At 39.0% G+C, this 16,807-nt stretch overlaps 1 protein-coding gene across 3 annotated transcripts in view; it reads right to left on the reverse strand.

The window, feature by feature from the left end:
* The window catches only part of THEGL (theg spermatid protein like), a 53,037-nt gene that overhangs the window by 14,582 nt on the left and 21,648 nt on the right, over nt 1-16,807 (reverse strand). For 2 of the 3 annotated variants that reach the window (XM_032850645.1, XM_032850769.1), the window contains exons 3-5: nt 14,698-14,763; nt 7,682-7,810; nt 3,932-4,069 (exon numbers count right to left, since the gene is read on the reverse strand). In XM_032850645.1, the coding sequence (XP_032706536.1) occupies nt 3,932-4,069; nt 7,682-7,810; nt 14,698-14,763 (333 nt within the window). The remainder of the gene's footprint in view (nt 1-3,931; nt 4,070-7,681; nt 7,811-14,697; nt 14,764-16,807) is intronic. The other variant, XM_032850700.1, reaches the window with a different exon arrangement.

Genomic DNA, 16,807 nt, shown 5'->3' on the forward strand with positions numbered 1-16,807 from the left:
ACCCATGGGCCCCCAACTTACCCATTCTTAAGTGTTAAGTACATTCACATTGTTGTACAACCCTTCTGCAGAACTCTTCCATCTTGTGAAACTCTGTAGTAAACAATTAATTTCCCCTACCCTCTAGTCCCAGCCAGCCATCATCCTACTTTCTTTCTTTACAAATTTGACTACAGTTGCTACCACATATAAATGGAATTGTACAGTATTTGTCTTTTTGTTACTGGCTTATTTCATTTAGCTTAATGTCCTCATGGTCCATCCATGTTGGAGCATGTGTCAGAATTTCCTTCCTTTCTAGGACTGAGTAATATGGCATTACATGTATTATAATGTTCTTTTTGGTGCTACTACAAATAGAATTGTTTTCTTACCTTCATTTTCAGATTGCTCATTGCTAATGGATATACAATTGTTTTTTTGTATATTGCTCTTAAATTCTGTGCCTTCCTAATTAGAAATAGTTTTAGTTTTTCCTTTTCAACCTCAATGCCTTTTACTTCTTTTCCTTGCTTAATTGCTCTAACTAGAATCTCTAGTATGATGCTGAACAGAAGTGGAGAGAGCTGACATCCTTGTCTTATTCCTGATCCTAGGAAGAAATCATTCAGTCTTTAACCATTAATTATTATGTTAGCGGTGGGCTTTTTGTAGATGCCCTTTATCAGGCTGAGGAAATTCCTTTTTGTACCTAGTTTGTTAAGAATTTTTATTGTGACAGTCTTGTGTTGAATTTTGTCAAATGATTTTTTGACTCTATTGAAGTGATCACATGGTTTTGCTTTTCTTATTCTATTAATTTGATGTATTATGTTGATTGTAGTCTGTTGATTCCAATATATTCTTGTATTCCTGTGATAAATTCAACTTGTTTATGAGGCTTTGTTAATTTTATTTCATTCTTTTCTCTTTCTGTTCCTCAGATAGCCTCAATTAACCTATCCTACAGTTTGCTGATTCCTTCTTCCAACTATTCAAGTCTGCTGTTGAGCTCCTCTAGTGAATCAGTTAAAATATATGACACAAAGTCCAAGTTCATATAATATATTTAATGGAGACCCTGTGTGTCTTCATTTAACGCTTGCTTTTTTTCCCCTTCACACAGTTCTAACAAGCTTAGTTATCTGTTTCTAATGCATAGAATTGGGGGAAAAAAGAGGCTAGTTAAAATTATGGAAGCAGCCCAGTGTCCATCAGTATATGAATTGTTAAAGAAGATGTGGTATATATACGCAATGGAATATTATTCAGTCATAAAAAAGAATGAAATCTTGCCACTTGCAACAACATGGATAGATCTAGAGTATAATGCTAAGTGAAATAAATCAGTCACAGAAAGACAAATACCATATGACTTCTTCCATGTGCAGAATTTAAGAAACAAAGCACATGATAAAGTAAAAAAAAAAAGAGAGAGAGAGAGAAATAAAAAACCCAGACTCTTAACTCTTAACAGAGAACACACTGTGATTAACAGAGGAGACGTGGGTGAGCAGAGGAGTGAAATAAGTGAAGGGGATTACAAGTACACTTATCTTGGTAAACACTAAGTGATATATTAAAGTGCTGAATCACTATATTGTATACCTGAAACTTACATAACACTGTATGCTAACTACACTGGAATTAAAGTTTTCAAAAAGAGGTTAGAGTCCATTCCCCTGCCCCCCCCCAAAAAAATGACAGGAAAACTATAAGCAAATATCTAATAATCTAAAAGCATAGAAGTCAGAATATTTAGTCTAAAGAAAAACTGTGCTTCATCCTTGAACAGCTCCTGGGAGGTTTTCCATATTGAAATATAAGAGTTTATGTTCATAATAAAGATTCAAGCCAATGAACGAATTCAAGCAAATAAATCTCCTTAGGAAAGTAGGGAAACAGAAGTACAGAAAGTTCTAGGATTCAAGAAGGTTTCACTTATATGAAACAACAACCTCGGGTCTCTCAAAAAGTGGTGACATATTACTACTGGTTATTTAACCCAAAGATACAAATTGTGATCCAAAGGGGCACCAGGACCCCAATGTTTACAGCAGCACTGTCCACAAAAGCCAAACTATGGAAGAAGCCCAGATGTCCATAGACAGATGAATGGATAAAGAAGATGTGGTCTATGCATACAGTGGAATATTACCCAGCCATCAAAAAACTGATATCTTGCCATTTGCACCGACACGGATGGAACTGAGGGTATTATGCTAAGCAAAGTAAGTCAATCAGAGAAAGACAATTATCATATGATCTCACTCATATGTGGAATTTAAGAAACAGAGCAGAGGAACATAGGGGAAGGGAGGGAAAAATAAAAAGATGAAATCAGAGAGGGAGACAAACCTAAAAGACTCTTAACTACAGCAAACAATTGAGGGCTGCTGGAGGGGAGGTGAGTGGGGGGCTGGGGTAACTGGGTGATGGATATTAAGGAGGGCATGTGATGTAATAAGCACTGGGTATTATGTAAGATTGATGAATCACTGACCTCTACCTCTAAAACCAATAATACACTGTGTGTTAATTAACTGAACTTATATTTTAAAAATAAATTAATTTTAAAAAGTTGTGACATTAACAAAGAATTCCTCTGGATTATATATACAGATATATAAGTGTATAAATAAATAAATATAGATCTAAAATTATCAAATTATATGTATATTTTAACAAAATCAGATTTTGTTGAACAAACTAATAAGCAAACAAAGAAATTTTGTGTGAGGAATTGGGGCTCTTTTGCTGGAGTCTATGACGGAAAAAGACCCAAGTTGTCCAGCTTGATCTCTCTATGAATGCAGGAATCTTTTCTAAAATCCATGTAAACTCATCATTCCAGCCTGTGCTTGAATGAGCATTTTCAGGGGTTGGGGTGAAGGTGGCAGTTGACTTCTCCAGGTAAACATTTCCATTACTGGAGAGCTGGTCCGAAAGATTTTCCTACACCTAGCTGACACCTGCTGCTCTGTAACTTCCTTGTTCTAGATCTAATTCTAGGATCAACACGAAGTAATTTTATTTTTCCTCCTTCCCTTGTTCAGACACTGACCCTTTCAATATCTGAGCACAGCTACCACTGCTTCCTCGGTCTGTTCTCTAAGCTAAACATGTCATTTCTCTTAACTATATTTCATGCAACATAGTTTCCAGAGGCCTTAGTATTTCACTCAGCTCTTTCTGAATAGTCTCAGATTTATTATCAGTTTCTTAAGGCATAACCTCCATAAGTGAACACACACACTTAATGCGTCTTAACTAAAGTACTAGACAGCAGTGCTGTTCCATTAATGCAACTTAACATTTTTCCAACAACCATATCACAATCTTAGCTCCCATGTGGAAGTACCACCTAAGCTGTCTTTTAAAGACAAGGAGAAATTCAGCATTCAAAGCAAAAGGAAAAACATCTGAAAAGTCATAGAAACATCAAGTTCTACAAATTGCAAAAATTTATAATGTTTCATTTGCCTATTTCCTTTGAATTGGCTGACAATGCTAAGTTCAGAGTGAATTTTAGTTTCACCACAATTTGAGTCAAAGGTAATTACTGGTGGGGCGCCTTGTGGCTCATTCAGTCAAGTGTCTTGACTTCTGATTTCAGCTCAGATCTGAGGGTCGTGAGACCAAGCCCCAAGTCAGGCTCCATTCTGGCCAGGGAGTCTTGCCGAGGTTCTCTCCGTCTTTCTCTGCCTCTGTCCCAACCTGCTCATGCGTGCTGTCTCTCTCTCTCTCTAAACAAACAAAACCCACAAATATAATTACTGGTAATGATCCTCTGATTACTGACAAATGCAACATACAGTTGAGTTTTCACCCTGATCCTCTGAACCACAAGTTGACTTCTAGTTTATGAAACTACATACACTAAAATAAGAAAGATATTGTGAGGTTTAATGAAATTTAATTAGAATTTATGGAGATTATCAAGGTACTCTACCTATTTATTAGATATTCTTTCCTGAATCTGTTGGGCTGTGCCAGCTTCTGGATCCTTTTGGAGGGTCGGCTCAACAGGGCAGGAGAAGGGATCTCCCAAATTACAGACTCTCTACCGCAGCTGTAGTAATATTGAGCCCTGGAAGTTACAGAAGAGAAAAGAACTGAGTGAAACAAGTATGAATTCCAGTAACAGTAATTTCTAATGCTGACCACCAACTCCAGGCCTAGGAGGAGGTATGACATTTTACCCCTTTATTGCTGAGCCATTTTCCACATGGAGAGAAATCAGAAATGGTTGCAGCCCTCAAGCTCCAGGTGGTTTCTAATATCCTATTCCAAAGTGGATTAATTTTCTGTAATAAACTGTGTTCTTTTAAATGACCAAAAAGAGGGCCTGGGTGGCTCAGTCAGTTAAGTGTCTGCCTTTGGCTGGAGTCATGATCCCAGGCTCCTCCAATCAAGTCCTATACTGGGCTACTGCTTAGTGGGAATCTGCTTCTCTTTCTGGGGCGCCTGGGTGGCTCAGTGGGTTGGGCCTCTGCTTTCGGCTCAGGTCATGATCTCAGGGTCCTGGGATAGAGCCCCGCATCGGGCTTTCTGCTCGGCAGGGAGCCTGCTTCCCTATCTCTCTCTCTCTGCCTGCCTCTCTGCCTACTTGTGATCTCTCTCTGTCAAATAAATAAATAAAATCTTTAAAAATAAATAAATAAATAAATAACCAAAAAATAACTAATGGAAAAGGAAAATTTGCTCCTTTAAAACCAAATACCTTTTTAGTCTCTCAGAGACAATCACTAGAGTTTGCACAGATATTAAAAGGAAAATTAAAGGCTCTATGAACAACTTTATGCAAACACATTTTAAAACTTAGGTGAGGGCGCCTGGGTGGCCTGGGCACCTGGGTTGAGCCTCTGCCTTCAGCTCAGGTCATGATCTCAGGGTCCTGGGATCGAGCCCCAAATCAGGCTCTCTGCTCAGTGGGGAGCCTGCTTCCTCCTCCCTCTCTCTGCCTATGATCTGTCAAATAAACAAAATCTTCAAAAATGAAATTTAAAACTTAGGTGAAATAGATAAAACTCTTTGAGAGACACATACTACCAACGCTCATTCAGAAAGATATAATCTGAAGGGCCCTTGTCGCAAGTTTCCTAAGCAATTCCATGGCCTTGCTGCCGCAGCACCGGCTTTGTTTGACCAAGCAGCCTCCAGGCACCTTAAACTGACCTTAGCCCCCATGTCACAAGCACATGCCCTAGATACCAGTCCACCGAGTCATAAGTTCATGTACATTCCTGATACGACTTCGCCAACAGCCCTGTGACCAACAGTCTCCCAACTCCCAATGCATTCCTTTCTTTATGCATCCTTTAGATATGAGTCCCAAGAAGCTTACCAAAACCCTGCTCTTTTGTTTGAATTGACCAGTCTGGCCTTGGCCTAGGAAGCCCAAAGCACTCCCGAGGCAGATCCTAATGAGGCATGGGCCGGGTCCTGCCTCTCTCTGCAACCTGCTTTAACTTCACGTGTGACTCCTCGAGGCATGCCACGTACTACTAGGATCTGTGAGGAACGAACTCTATTTTCTCTATTTCAATTTCTGTTATGGTCTGTTCTTGAACTGTGACCCCCATGCCTCACTTAACAAGCGTTATTTTAACATATTCATAACAGCTGTATACCTATTAAATAAATCAAATTTATAGTTAAAAACCTGAACTAGAGGGTATTATGCTAAGTGAAATAAGTCAGTCAGAAAGACCAATATCATATCATTTCACCCATACATGGAATTTAAGAAACAAATCAGATGAACATAGGGAAGGGAAGGAAAAATAAAATAAGAGGAAAACAGAGAGGGAGGCAAACTGTAAGAGACTCTTAACTCTAGGAAACAAACTGAGGGTTGCTGGAGATGGGGAGGGGGGATGAGTTACCTGGGGGATGGGCATTAAGGAGGGCACGTGATGTGATGAGCACTGGGTGTTATATGTAACTGATGAATCACTAAGTTCTACCTCTGAAACTAACAATACAGTATACGTTAATTAAATTAAAGTGAAAACTTTTAAAAAAATCTTTCCACCAAAAAACTCCAGACCTAGATGACTTCATTGTGGATTCTATGAAATACATAAACAAGAAACGCAAATTCTATATACTTTCCAATTGATTCTATGAGAACAGAATTACCAAAAACAAGTAAAGACATTACAAGAAACAAAGGCATTACCACAAAGACACTTTAAGAAAAATCCAGACTAATAACCCTCACAGGCACAGATACAAAAATTTTAATTTTATTGGAACACAGGCATGCTGGTTTTCATAACATCTGTGACTGCTTCCTGCTACAATAGTGGAGTTGGGGTAGTTGCAAGGGAGACTTTGTGGTCAACTTTACTATCTACCCACTTCCTGAAAAAGTTTGCTGACTTTTGACTAAAGTTGTAATCAAAAAGAGGTGAAAAATGGCTGCCTTGATTATCTTAGAAAACAAACTTCAGATAAATAATGGTATCTACACCTTTTTCTATTACTTTTACCTCCCTCACTACTTGTGCTCATTCCCTCCCCCACCCCACAGTCTTTCTTCAAAGAACCAACCAGCAGAAAGCCTAGTTATTCAACAAACATGCACTAAAAGCCAACTGGCAATGGGTATGGATTATTACCTTTACATCTAATGATTAACTAATGGTAATCAAGCCCTTGGTGGTATACAAAATCCACCAGAAGCTGCCTAGATAAACAGTTCATGCACAACAATGTTATAGATGGTACATATCCCAGCCTAATATTGCCAATTTATTAAAAAATCCAAGGGGCACCTGGGTGACTGGCTTGAGTAGCCAACTCTTGATTTTGGCTCCGGTCATGATCTCGGGCCATGGGATCAAGCCCCATGTGGGGCTCCATGCTCAGCAGGAGTCTACGGGAGATTCTCTCTTTCCCTCTCTCTTTACCTCCCCACCACTTGCTCTCACTCTCTCTTTCTAATAAATAAATAAAATCTTTTTAAAAAATTTTTTCATGCAGGGGCACCTGCGTGGCTCAGTGGGTTAAGCTCTGCCTTCGGCTCAGGTCATGATCTCAGGGTCCTGGGATCGAGCCCCGCATCGTGCTCTCTGCTCAGTGGGGAGCCTGCTTCCTCCTCCCTCTCTCTCTGCCTGCCTCTCTGCCTACTTGTGATCTCTCTCTGTCGAATAAATTAAAAAAAAATCTAAAAAAAATTTTTTTCATGCATTAATTTTTTATTCTTAAAGATTTTTAAAATTTATTTATGACAGAGAGAGAGAGAGAGAGAGAGAGTAAGAGAGGGAACACAAGCACAGGGTTGCTGGAGAGGGAGAAGCAGGCTCCCAGCTGAGCAGGGAGCCTGATATGGGGCTTGATCCCAGGACGCTGGGATCAAGACCTGAGCAGAAGGCAGACACTTAGCAACTGAGCCAATAAATTTTATTTATTTTACATAAATAAAATCTAAAAAACAAAAACAAAAACCCCTCAAAATCTTGGTAAGCCAAAACAGTATAAGATATAATACAAGTTAGCAATAGCTAAATATTAGTCTTGCTCTGGAAAAGGTTTACTGTAGCATCAGATTAGGAAATATATAGAATCTTTAATCCTCAATAATTTTTTACTACAGATTGGATAATTTACGGCTTTCAGCTAAAAGGGCTGGGTTCCATGTTCCTTTTCCTTAGGGACTCCTGATAAAGTAACCCAATAACACACAAACACTAACCTGTTAGGTACATATTGGTGGGAGACTTCTTTGGGATGGGCAAGCTCCTCTAGTCTCTTGGTCAGCTGAGTTTTCAAAGCGATCTGGACGATAGGGCAAATAGGATCTTGATTCCCCCAAACCAGTTTTCTGTTAAAAAGCAGAAAAATCAAATGGTAAGGAATTCACTACTAATGAACATCTTAGAAATGGCTCATGATGGCTTCCACACTGATTTTACTTCACTTCCAGAACTATCTCTATTACAGAATTTAACAATTCCCAGTCATTAAAAACAGGTCAATTACTTATACAGTTAAAATAAAAATAAAAGAAGATTGTGTTACCTACTGTCCTAAAACATGGTGACCAAAAACGAACCTATTTTCTGAAAGAGTTCTGTTTCTTCCATTATATAATTAACACTGTAATTTATAATCAGGTCAACATAAAAGAGGCATGCCATCTACCTAACACTGAGCTCCCGTGTGAGGGAAGCCCTATACCAGGGGGTCAGAAAATCAAACAGGATCAGGGTAACATTAGTAGCTCCCATTTGTGAAATACTGTGAGCCAGGCAGTGGGCTATGTACTGACATCAGATCTTAGGCATGTTTCCTGAGGAGAGGGTGGAGAGAAAAGGAGAATCAGTGAGGGATTCACCTGAAAAGGCTTCGTGGAAGAAAGTGAAAGGCACAGATTTCCAGAAATGAGGCATATTGCATGTTGGGGTAACTGAGAAATGGAAATCATCAAGTACGTGTCAAGGCATGTTTGGACAGAGGCATGTTGGGAAATAATTAAGTAACATTGTTACAATGGGTAGGGAAGGCAGAAGGTGTCAGAAGAAGGTACCTTGGTAACCTAACTTTACAGTACCTAGAATAGTTCCTGGCACATAGTGGCCCTCAATAAATATTTGGTTGAATGAAAAAAAAAAAAGAAGAAGAAGGTACCTTGGTAACCTAACTTTGCATATAACTGAAATTGCCACTTAAATTGAGCTTAACTATTTAAAAGGCCCTGTTTTTTCTAACTTTATATTTTTGTATACAATGTTTATTTCTCTACTTTGCAAGCATCAGCCAGTCACCATTAGAAATATTAATGAATGAATTAATATTCCCATCCCCTACATTCTGCTGATTTCATTTCCTAAATATGGCTTAAATCTGTCCATTTCTCCTTATCCCTGTTGCTACTTTCCTTGTCCAGATCTCATCATCCCCATCACTGCCAGAGTGATCTTTCTAAACCCCAATCCAATCAAGTCACCCCCTTGTTAAAGAGTCTTTAACAAGGACTCCCAACTCCTTACCATGGCTTACAAGGTCCTCCACAATTTTGACAAAGAGCACTTGCTGCTCCAGCCTGTAAGTTCACCCGAAGGGAAGGAGCATGACTTAATCTTTCGGAGATTTCCCCCAGGACAGTTTAGGGCTGTACATGACAGGTGTCCTGTCACAGTCTGATGAATGAAAGAATGGTGAAAACTGGGGACTCACCTGCTGGTGATGTAAAACAAAGGAGAGAGGAGACAATGACCACAGGGAGAAGAGGAGGCTACAGCAGAAGTCAGGGCCTCAGGTGACAAGGGCCAGAGTGGGAGCGACTTTGGGGAAGATAGTAACTTTGTTTCCAAAAGAGAAGACTGGTGGAAAGAGGTAAGAGCACCATGGAATGGGAGAGGAAGATTTCAAAAGAAGATGCATCAAATACACAGAAAGCATCAAATATAACTTAGACATCAAGAATGGAAATGGGAAAAAAAAAAAAAAAAAAGACAATGGGACTTGGCCAGAAATAGAAAAAGGGAAAAGCTTCTTAGGGGTAAATACCAAACCTCTGGTGGAGAAAGGCTAAGGCAGTCAGGGATTAGGAAGCAGAGGTGACATATATACAGTTGACCCTTGAATAATGAGGGGTTAGGGGCACTCACCCCATGCAGTTGGAAATCTGCATAGAACTTCTGACTCCCCCTGAACTTAACTACTAATAACCTACTGTTGATCAGAAGCCTTACTGATAACATAAACAGTCAATGAACACGTATTTTGCTGTATTCTTACAATAAAATAACCTAGAGCAAAAAAAAATGTTATTAAGAAAATCATAAGGAAGAGAAAATACTTTTAAGTACTGTACTGTATTTATCAAAAAAAAAAATATCTGGTATAAGTGGAGCCATGCAGTTCAAACCTGTGTTGTTCAATGTTCAACCCTGTATATTGGTTTTGTATTCATTGTTTCAAATTCAAAGCAAAAGGTACTTTAGACACAGCAATTATGTCAGTATAAAATATATGGTCCTGATGATGACTTCTAGGGACTGAACCTTTACAAGATCATTATCTGCTTGAAAATTTTGGCCATAGGGCACCTAGGTGGCTCAGTCAGTTAAGTGTCTCATGATCATAGGATAGAGCCCTGTGCTGGGCTCCACAGTCAGTGAGAAGTCTAGTTGGGATTCTCTCTCTCCCTCTCTCTCTACCCCTCCCTCTCATGCTCTCTTTCTCTCTAAAATAAATGAACAAATCTTAAAAAAAAAAAAAAAAGTATCGCTAAGTACTGATGTTTCCAAAATAGTATCTCCAAGAATTCTCAAGTATTCTCCTGAGTGTTTAATTTATATTTCCAAATGCTTACTAATGTCTCAAAAGCATCCCATATGACAAAATGTACCTTCCTCCCAAATCTGTCCCCCTCTCATATTTCCTTTTGCAGTTATAATAACATTTTCCACTTTATTTCTAAAACCAGAAGCCTATAAATCATATTTGACTCCTCCTCTCCCTCCAGTCTCTTCATGTGTTACTAAGTCCTATCCATCTCTATCTTGCCTCTAACTTTTCCTATAACCCTTAAAGCCACTCTCTTACGACAAAACTTCATTATTTCTCTCCTGCATTATTGTAATAGCCCCAAATCAATCTTCTTGATTCTAATTCTCTATGCTATCAAAGGGACCACGCCTTTCTAAAACAGCCATTGTGATATAATGTAGGTAAATGGGCTTTGTGTGCAATGAACATAGATTCAAATCCCAGTTTTGGTACCTGCACTCTAGGTTACTTAACTTTTTTGAGCTCAATTGCCTAATAAAGTCAAATTTTTTAATGGTTTCAAATAGGAGTAATTTGGAGAGGAGTGTTCTAAGATTACTGACAGTTCTAGCAATATTCATTAACACATCTCTTATCAATGCATACATCTCATCAATGTATATGTGTATGTAGCCATCCACGAAAAAGAGACAATTTAAATGATATTATATTCCTTGGCCAAAATTAACAAGACAGTAAACAAGATGTGTTGGAGAGGAAATGGAGAAAGGGGAACCCTCTTACCCTATTGGTGGGAATGCAAGTTGGTACAGCCCCTTTGGAAAACAGTGTGGAGGTTCCTTAAGAAATTAAAAATAGAGCTTCCCTATGACCCTGCAATTGCACTACTGGGTATTTACCCCAAAGATACAGATGTAGTGAAAAGAAGGGCCATCTGTACCCCAATGTTTATAGCAGCAATGGCCATGATCGCCAAACTGTGGAAAGAACCAAGATGCCCTTCAATGGACGAATGGGTAAAGAAGATGTGGTCCATATACACTATGGAGTACTATGCCTCCATCAGAAAAGATGAATACCCAACTTTTGTGTCAACATGGACGGGACTGGAAGAGATGATGCTGAGTGAAATAAGTCAAGCAGAGTCAATTATCATATGGTTTCACTTATTTGTGGAGCATAAGGAATAACACGGAGGACATGGGGAGATGGAGAGAAGTGAGTTGGGGAAATTGGAGGGGGGGGTGAACCATGAGAGACCGTGGACTCTGAGAAACAAACTGAGGGTTTTGGGGGGTGGTGACTGCGTGAGCCTGGTGGTGGGTATTACAGGGGGCACGTATTGCATGGAGCACTGGGTGTGGTGCATAAACAATGAACTCTAGAACACTGAAAAGAAATTTTAAAAAATAAATAAAAATTTGAAAAAAAGAATATTATGTTCTTAATTTTAAAAACAAGCACTTTGAAAATTAAACTTTCAGGTTATAGTAAAGTTTCAGGATATAACATTAATATTCAAATTCTACTGATTTTGTATACACCAGCAATGAACAATGGGAATTTGAAACTAAAAGAAGACTACTTACATTAGCACCAAAAAAATATAAATACATAGGTATAAATCTAACAACATAAGTATAAGATCTCTATAAAGAAAACTACAAAACTCTGGTGAGAGAAATCAAAGTAGAACTAAATAAATGGAGAGAGAGTCCATGTTCATGGATACCAAGAGCCAATATTGTCAAGATGTGAGTTATTTCCAACTTGACCTACAGATCCAGTGCAATCCCAATCATTGTGGGATAGTGAATATCCACAAGTCACATCGTGGATATTCTTTCACAAACTCGTTCTAAAATTTGTGTGGAGAGGCACAGGATCCAGAATAGACAATGCAATATTGAAAAAGAAGAACAAAATCAGAGGACTGCCAGTACCTGACTTCAAAACTTACTATAACCCTACAGTAATCAGACAACAGTATTGGTGAAAGAATAGACAAAGAGATCAATGGAAAAATACAGATCTAGAATCTAGAAACATCTTTCACAAAAATTAACTTGAAATGTATCATAGCTCTAAGTGTACAACCCCAAACTATAAAACTTCTAGAAGGTAATGTAAGAGAAAATCTAGGTGACTTAACTTTAGCAACTCATTTTTAAATATGACCAAAGCATGATCCATGAAAGAGAAAAATGGATAAGTTGAACTTCATTCAAATTAAAAACTTCTGCTCTGCAAAAGACACTGCTAAGAGAATGAAAAGATGAGCCACAGACTAGGAGAAAATACTTGAAAGACACATATCTGACATCTGACAATCTTACAATATTGTAATCTGGAACTCAATCTGGAAATCTATTTCTCACAATTCTGGGAGTTGGGAAGTCCAAGATCAAAGTGTCAGCAGATTTGGTGCCTGGTGAGGACCTGCTCTCTGGTTCACAATCAGGCATCTTCTCGCTGTATTCCTACATTGCTGAAGGAGCAAGGGAGTTCTCTGAGGTCTCTTTCATAAGGACATTAATCCCATTCATGGGTGCTCCATCCTTATGATTTAAATCACCTCCCAAAGGGGACGCCTGGGTGGCTCAGTTGTTTAAGCGGCTGCCTTCGGCTCAGGTCATGATCCCAGCGTCCTGGGATCGAGTCCCGCATCGGGCTCCTTGCTCCGCAGGGAGCCTGCTTCTCCCTCTGCCACTCTGTCTGCCTGTGTTCACTCTCTCTCTCTCTCTCTGACAAATAAATAAAATCTTAAAAAAAAAAAAATCACCTCCCAAAGGCCTTACCTTCTAATACCATCATGTTGGGGATTAGGTTTTCAATTTATGAATTTTAGGGGAACATCAACATTCAGTCTATAGCATCTGATAAAAGATTGGTATTCAAAATAGACAAAGAACACTTATATTTCAACATTAAGAAAAACACCCAATTAAAAAGTGCAAAAGAGTTGAACACATATGAAATATGCTCAGCATCAGGTCATCAAAGAATTACAAATTAAAATAATGAGAGAGATACAACGATACACCTTTAGACTGGCCAAAATACAAAACACCAAAGGCTGGTGGGGATGTGGAACAACAGGAAGTATTTTATTCATTGATGGTGGGATTGGTAGACACTTCAGAAGATGTTCACAATTTCCTACAAAGCTAAAACATTCTTACCATATGATCCAGAAATTGCATTCCTAGGTGTTTACCCAAATGAGTTGAGAACTTTTATCTACATGAAAACCTGCACATCAATGTTGATAGCATCTTTACTCATAATTGCCAAAAACTGGAAGCAAACAATGTATTCTTCAATAGATGAATGGATAACCAAATTATGGTACAACGAGATAACAGAATATTCATCAGTGCTAAAAAGAAATGAGCTACCAAGCAATGAAAAGACACAGAGGAGCCTTAAATATATATTGTTAAGTGAAAGAAGCCAATATGAAAAGGTTATATACTGTATCATTTTAACTATATGACAGTATCGAAAAACTATCAAAACTGTAGATAGAGTAAAAAGAGCAGTGGTTGCCAGGGTTTTGGAGAAGGGAGCACAGAGGGAAAGAGATGAATAGGGCACAGGTGATTTTTAGGTCAAGGAAAGTATTTTACATAATACTGTCATGGTGAATACACGGCATGCATTTGTCAAAATCCACAGAACTGTACAACACGAAAAGTGAACCCTAATGTAAACTACAGACTTTAGTGAGTAATGTGTCAATATTTCTTCACCAACTGTAATAAATGTACCACACTAACACAAGACGTCAATAATGGGAAAAACGAGAGGAGTGGTGGTAATACAGAAACTCTCTCTGTACTTCTGGCCAGTTTTTCTCTACACCTAAAACTGCTTTACAAATAAAGTGTATTATTTTTTAAAAAACAATAGGAGATCAGGGGGAAAAAAAAGGGAAAAATTAAAGCTTTCCTCAAGAGACAAAGAAGAAAAGGGGGGGTCCTGTGGTCAAGGCTGGGAGGTCACCAGGTCCTACTGGCCGGAGATCTAGAGAAGAGGTTTGCTCTAGGCAGAGGCTTAGAGACGGTATGTTAGAAGCAGCAAAGTTGAATCCAAAGGATGGACACAAGAATTTCAAAGTGGTTTTCACACCCGTCTGCTTATTAGAATCATCTGGGGGCTTTTTACACTCCCAAAGCCTAGGCTGGACTCCAGACCAAGTAAATCAGGATTTCTGGGGAATGGGGCCCAGGTATCAGTGTTTTAATAGGTCCCCAGGTGATTCCACATGCAGACTAATTTGAGAACACTGACTTCGGGGTAGCCTTCCATGTGTTGACTTAACTGAGGGGACAGTATTGGTTCAGTGGGTCCAGTTGACGACAGAGTGGATAAACCTGGGATGCAAGGTTAGTGGGCAAGTAAAAATAATACTTACCTATTTAATGTAGGGAACACAGTCCTCCCAAACAAGACTATGTGATGTTGCCTTACCTATCTGGGGTTCCCCATTGTTTTTTGGGTCTAGAAAGACCTTGGATTCTCTTCCTAGAAAATAAATTAACAAATACCAACTGATTAATTCAGAGAGAATGCTTAACCATATTTAAATATGATTATATCAGATAACTCCTACTCAAACAAATCCCATCTTGGGAGGGGGGGAACCCAGAGCCCTATTTGATGTGATCTGAAGAGTACTGAAAGTTCAAAGTATTCAAAAATATTGTGGACCCAAAATTCTCACTCCTAAAGTCATGATAATATAGAACATAGTGAAACAAAGACAATAAATATGCAATAAAACCAATAATTTATTGTCTCCAAAAGACTTTAGATAAAATGCACATTTCATGGGAAAAACTCTCAATTCCCAAACCAAGTTAATTTGTAAATGGCCTGACGGCACTGGATTCTGAGGAGATTGCATAGATAAATTTCAGACAGAGTATTTGGCTTTGGGAAAGCTATGAAATAGGCAAAATATGCTTTGAGTACCACTCAGCCCCCTTTCTTCCCTACTCTGCTCTTTTGAACCTTCCCTGTTTGTTCTGAACACACACACACACACACACACATATATATAACACACACACACATATCTATATCTATATCTATATCTATATCTATATGTGTTCCTCCACATTTCCAAGCCTCCCTTCAGTTGCTTAATTTTTTTAATTAAAAATATGTAATGTATTATTTGTTTCAGGGGTACAGGTCTGTGAATCATCAGTCTTACACAACTCACAGCACTCACCATAGGATGTACCCTCCCCAACATCCACAACAGTTGTTTAATTTTTTATTTTTATTATTTGTTTGTTTGTTTTAGAGAAGGGGAAGGGGCAGATGGAGAGGGAGAGAAAGAATCTAAGCAGACTCCATGCCCAGTGTGGAGCCCTCCATGGGGCTTGGGCTCACGACCTGAGCTGAAATCAAGAGTCAGAAGCTTAACCAACTGAGCCACCAGGTGGCCTTCCCTTGTTTAGAGCCATGTGAATAGTTACATCCAACTTTAGCAGAAAAGTGGAGTATCAATTCCAGGGCAAGCTAGGAGCTTAGGAGCTAGTGTGCCTCCCCCATTTCCCTCTTCCCCTGTTGCAGTGACTCTGGAAGCCATATATTCCAGATGGCATAGCTAATAGAAGAGGCCAGCCATCTGACACTGGACTGTGACGTGAGGGAGAAACAAACTCTTACTGCATGAAGTCATTACTGCATTAAGAGCCTTCCATTGTGTTACCGCAGCATTGCTTGCCCTGCACAGATTAATACACCACCTATGCTACTGCACTCATACTCTAGTTATGTATGTACTTGCTTGGAGTTTGAAGGGCCCAAATCCTTTTTTGCCCACAGTTAGAAACTAACAGAAGTCAGATACATGGAACAAAAATACTTTCTCTATTATTGATGAAATGGTATTGTAGAGAGTCGTGTGGATTCCTGACATCCCTGAATTAAACTTGTCCCCCCCCCCCCACTGCAAGCCTTCCCTTGCAGGGGCTAAGTTTGCTATGTGACAGAAAGCATATGACAAACATCATTCATTCACCATAGACAGGCGTCCCAAAGAAAGAGGACCCAGAAGGGGGCATCTCTCTCACACAACTCCATCAAATAGAAGTCATTCCCGCCCCCCTGGAAAGTCTAATAAAGGGATAATAAGGCAAGAGGTCAAGAAAATTACTCAAGGTAGGTGCTTCTAATACAAAAAGGAAAAGCATTCTCCCTAAAACTCGCCTGAACTCTTTAATAGATTTCCTTTTTTCGGTTTCAAGTTTTTATTTAAATTCTAGTTAGTTAACATACAGTGTAATATTAATTTCAGGTGTAGAACTCAGTGATGTATCTCTTACATACAACACCCAGTGCTCATCACAATCAGTGCCCCCCTTAATGTCGATCACCCATTTAACCCATCCCCCACCCACCTCCCCTCCAGCAACCCTCAGTTTGTTCTCTATAGTTAAGAGATGGCTTTGTGGAAGGAAAAAAAAAAAGAGAGAGAGAGAGAGAGTCTGCTTTATGGTTTGCCTCTCTTTTCCCCCCATGTTCATTTGTTTTGTTTAATTCCCCATATGAATGAAATCATATGGTA

The sequence above is a fragment of the Lontra canadensis genome, unplaced genomic scaffold, assembly GCF_010015895.1.
Source record: "Lontra canadensis isolate GAN:19392208 unplaced genomic scaffold, GSC_riverotter_1.0 scaffold1, whole genome shotgun sequence".
Lineage (NCBI taxonomy): Eukaryota > Metazoa > Chordata > Mammalia > Carnivora > Mustelidae > Lontra > Lontra canadensis.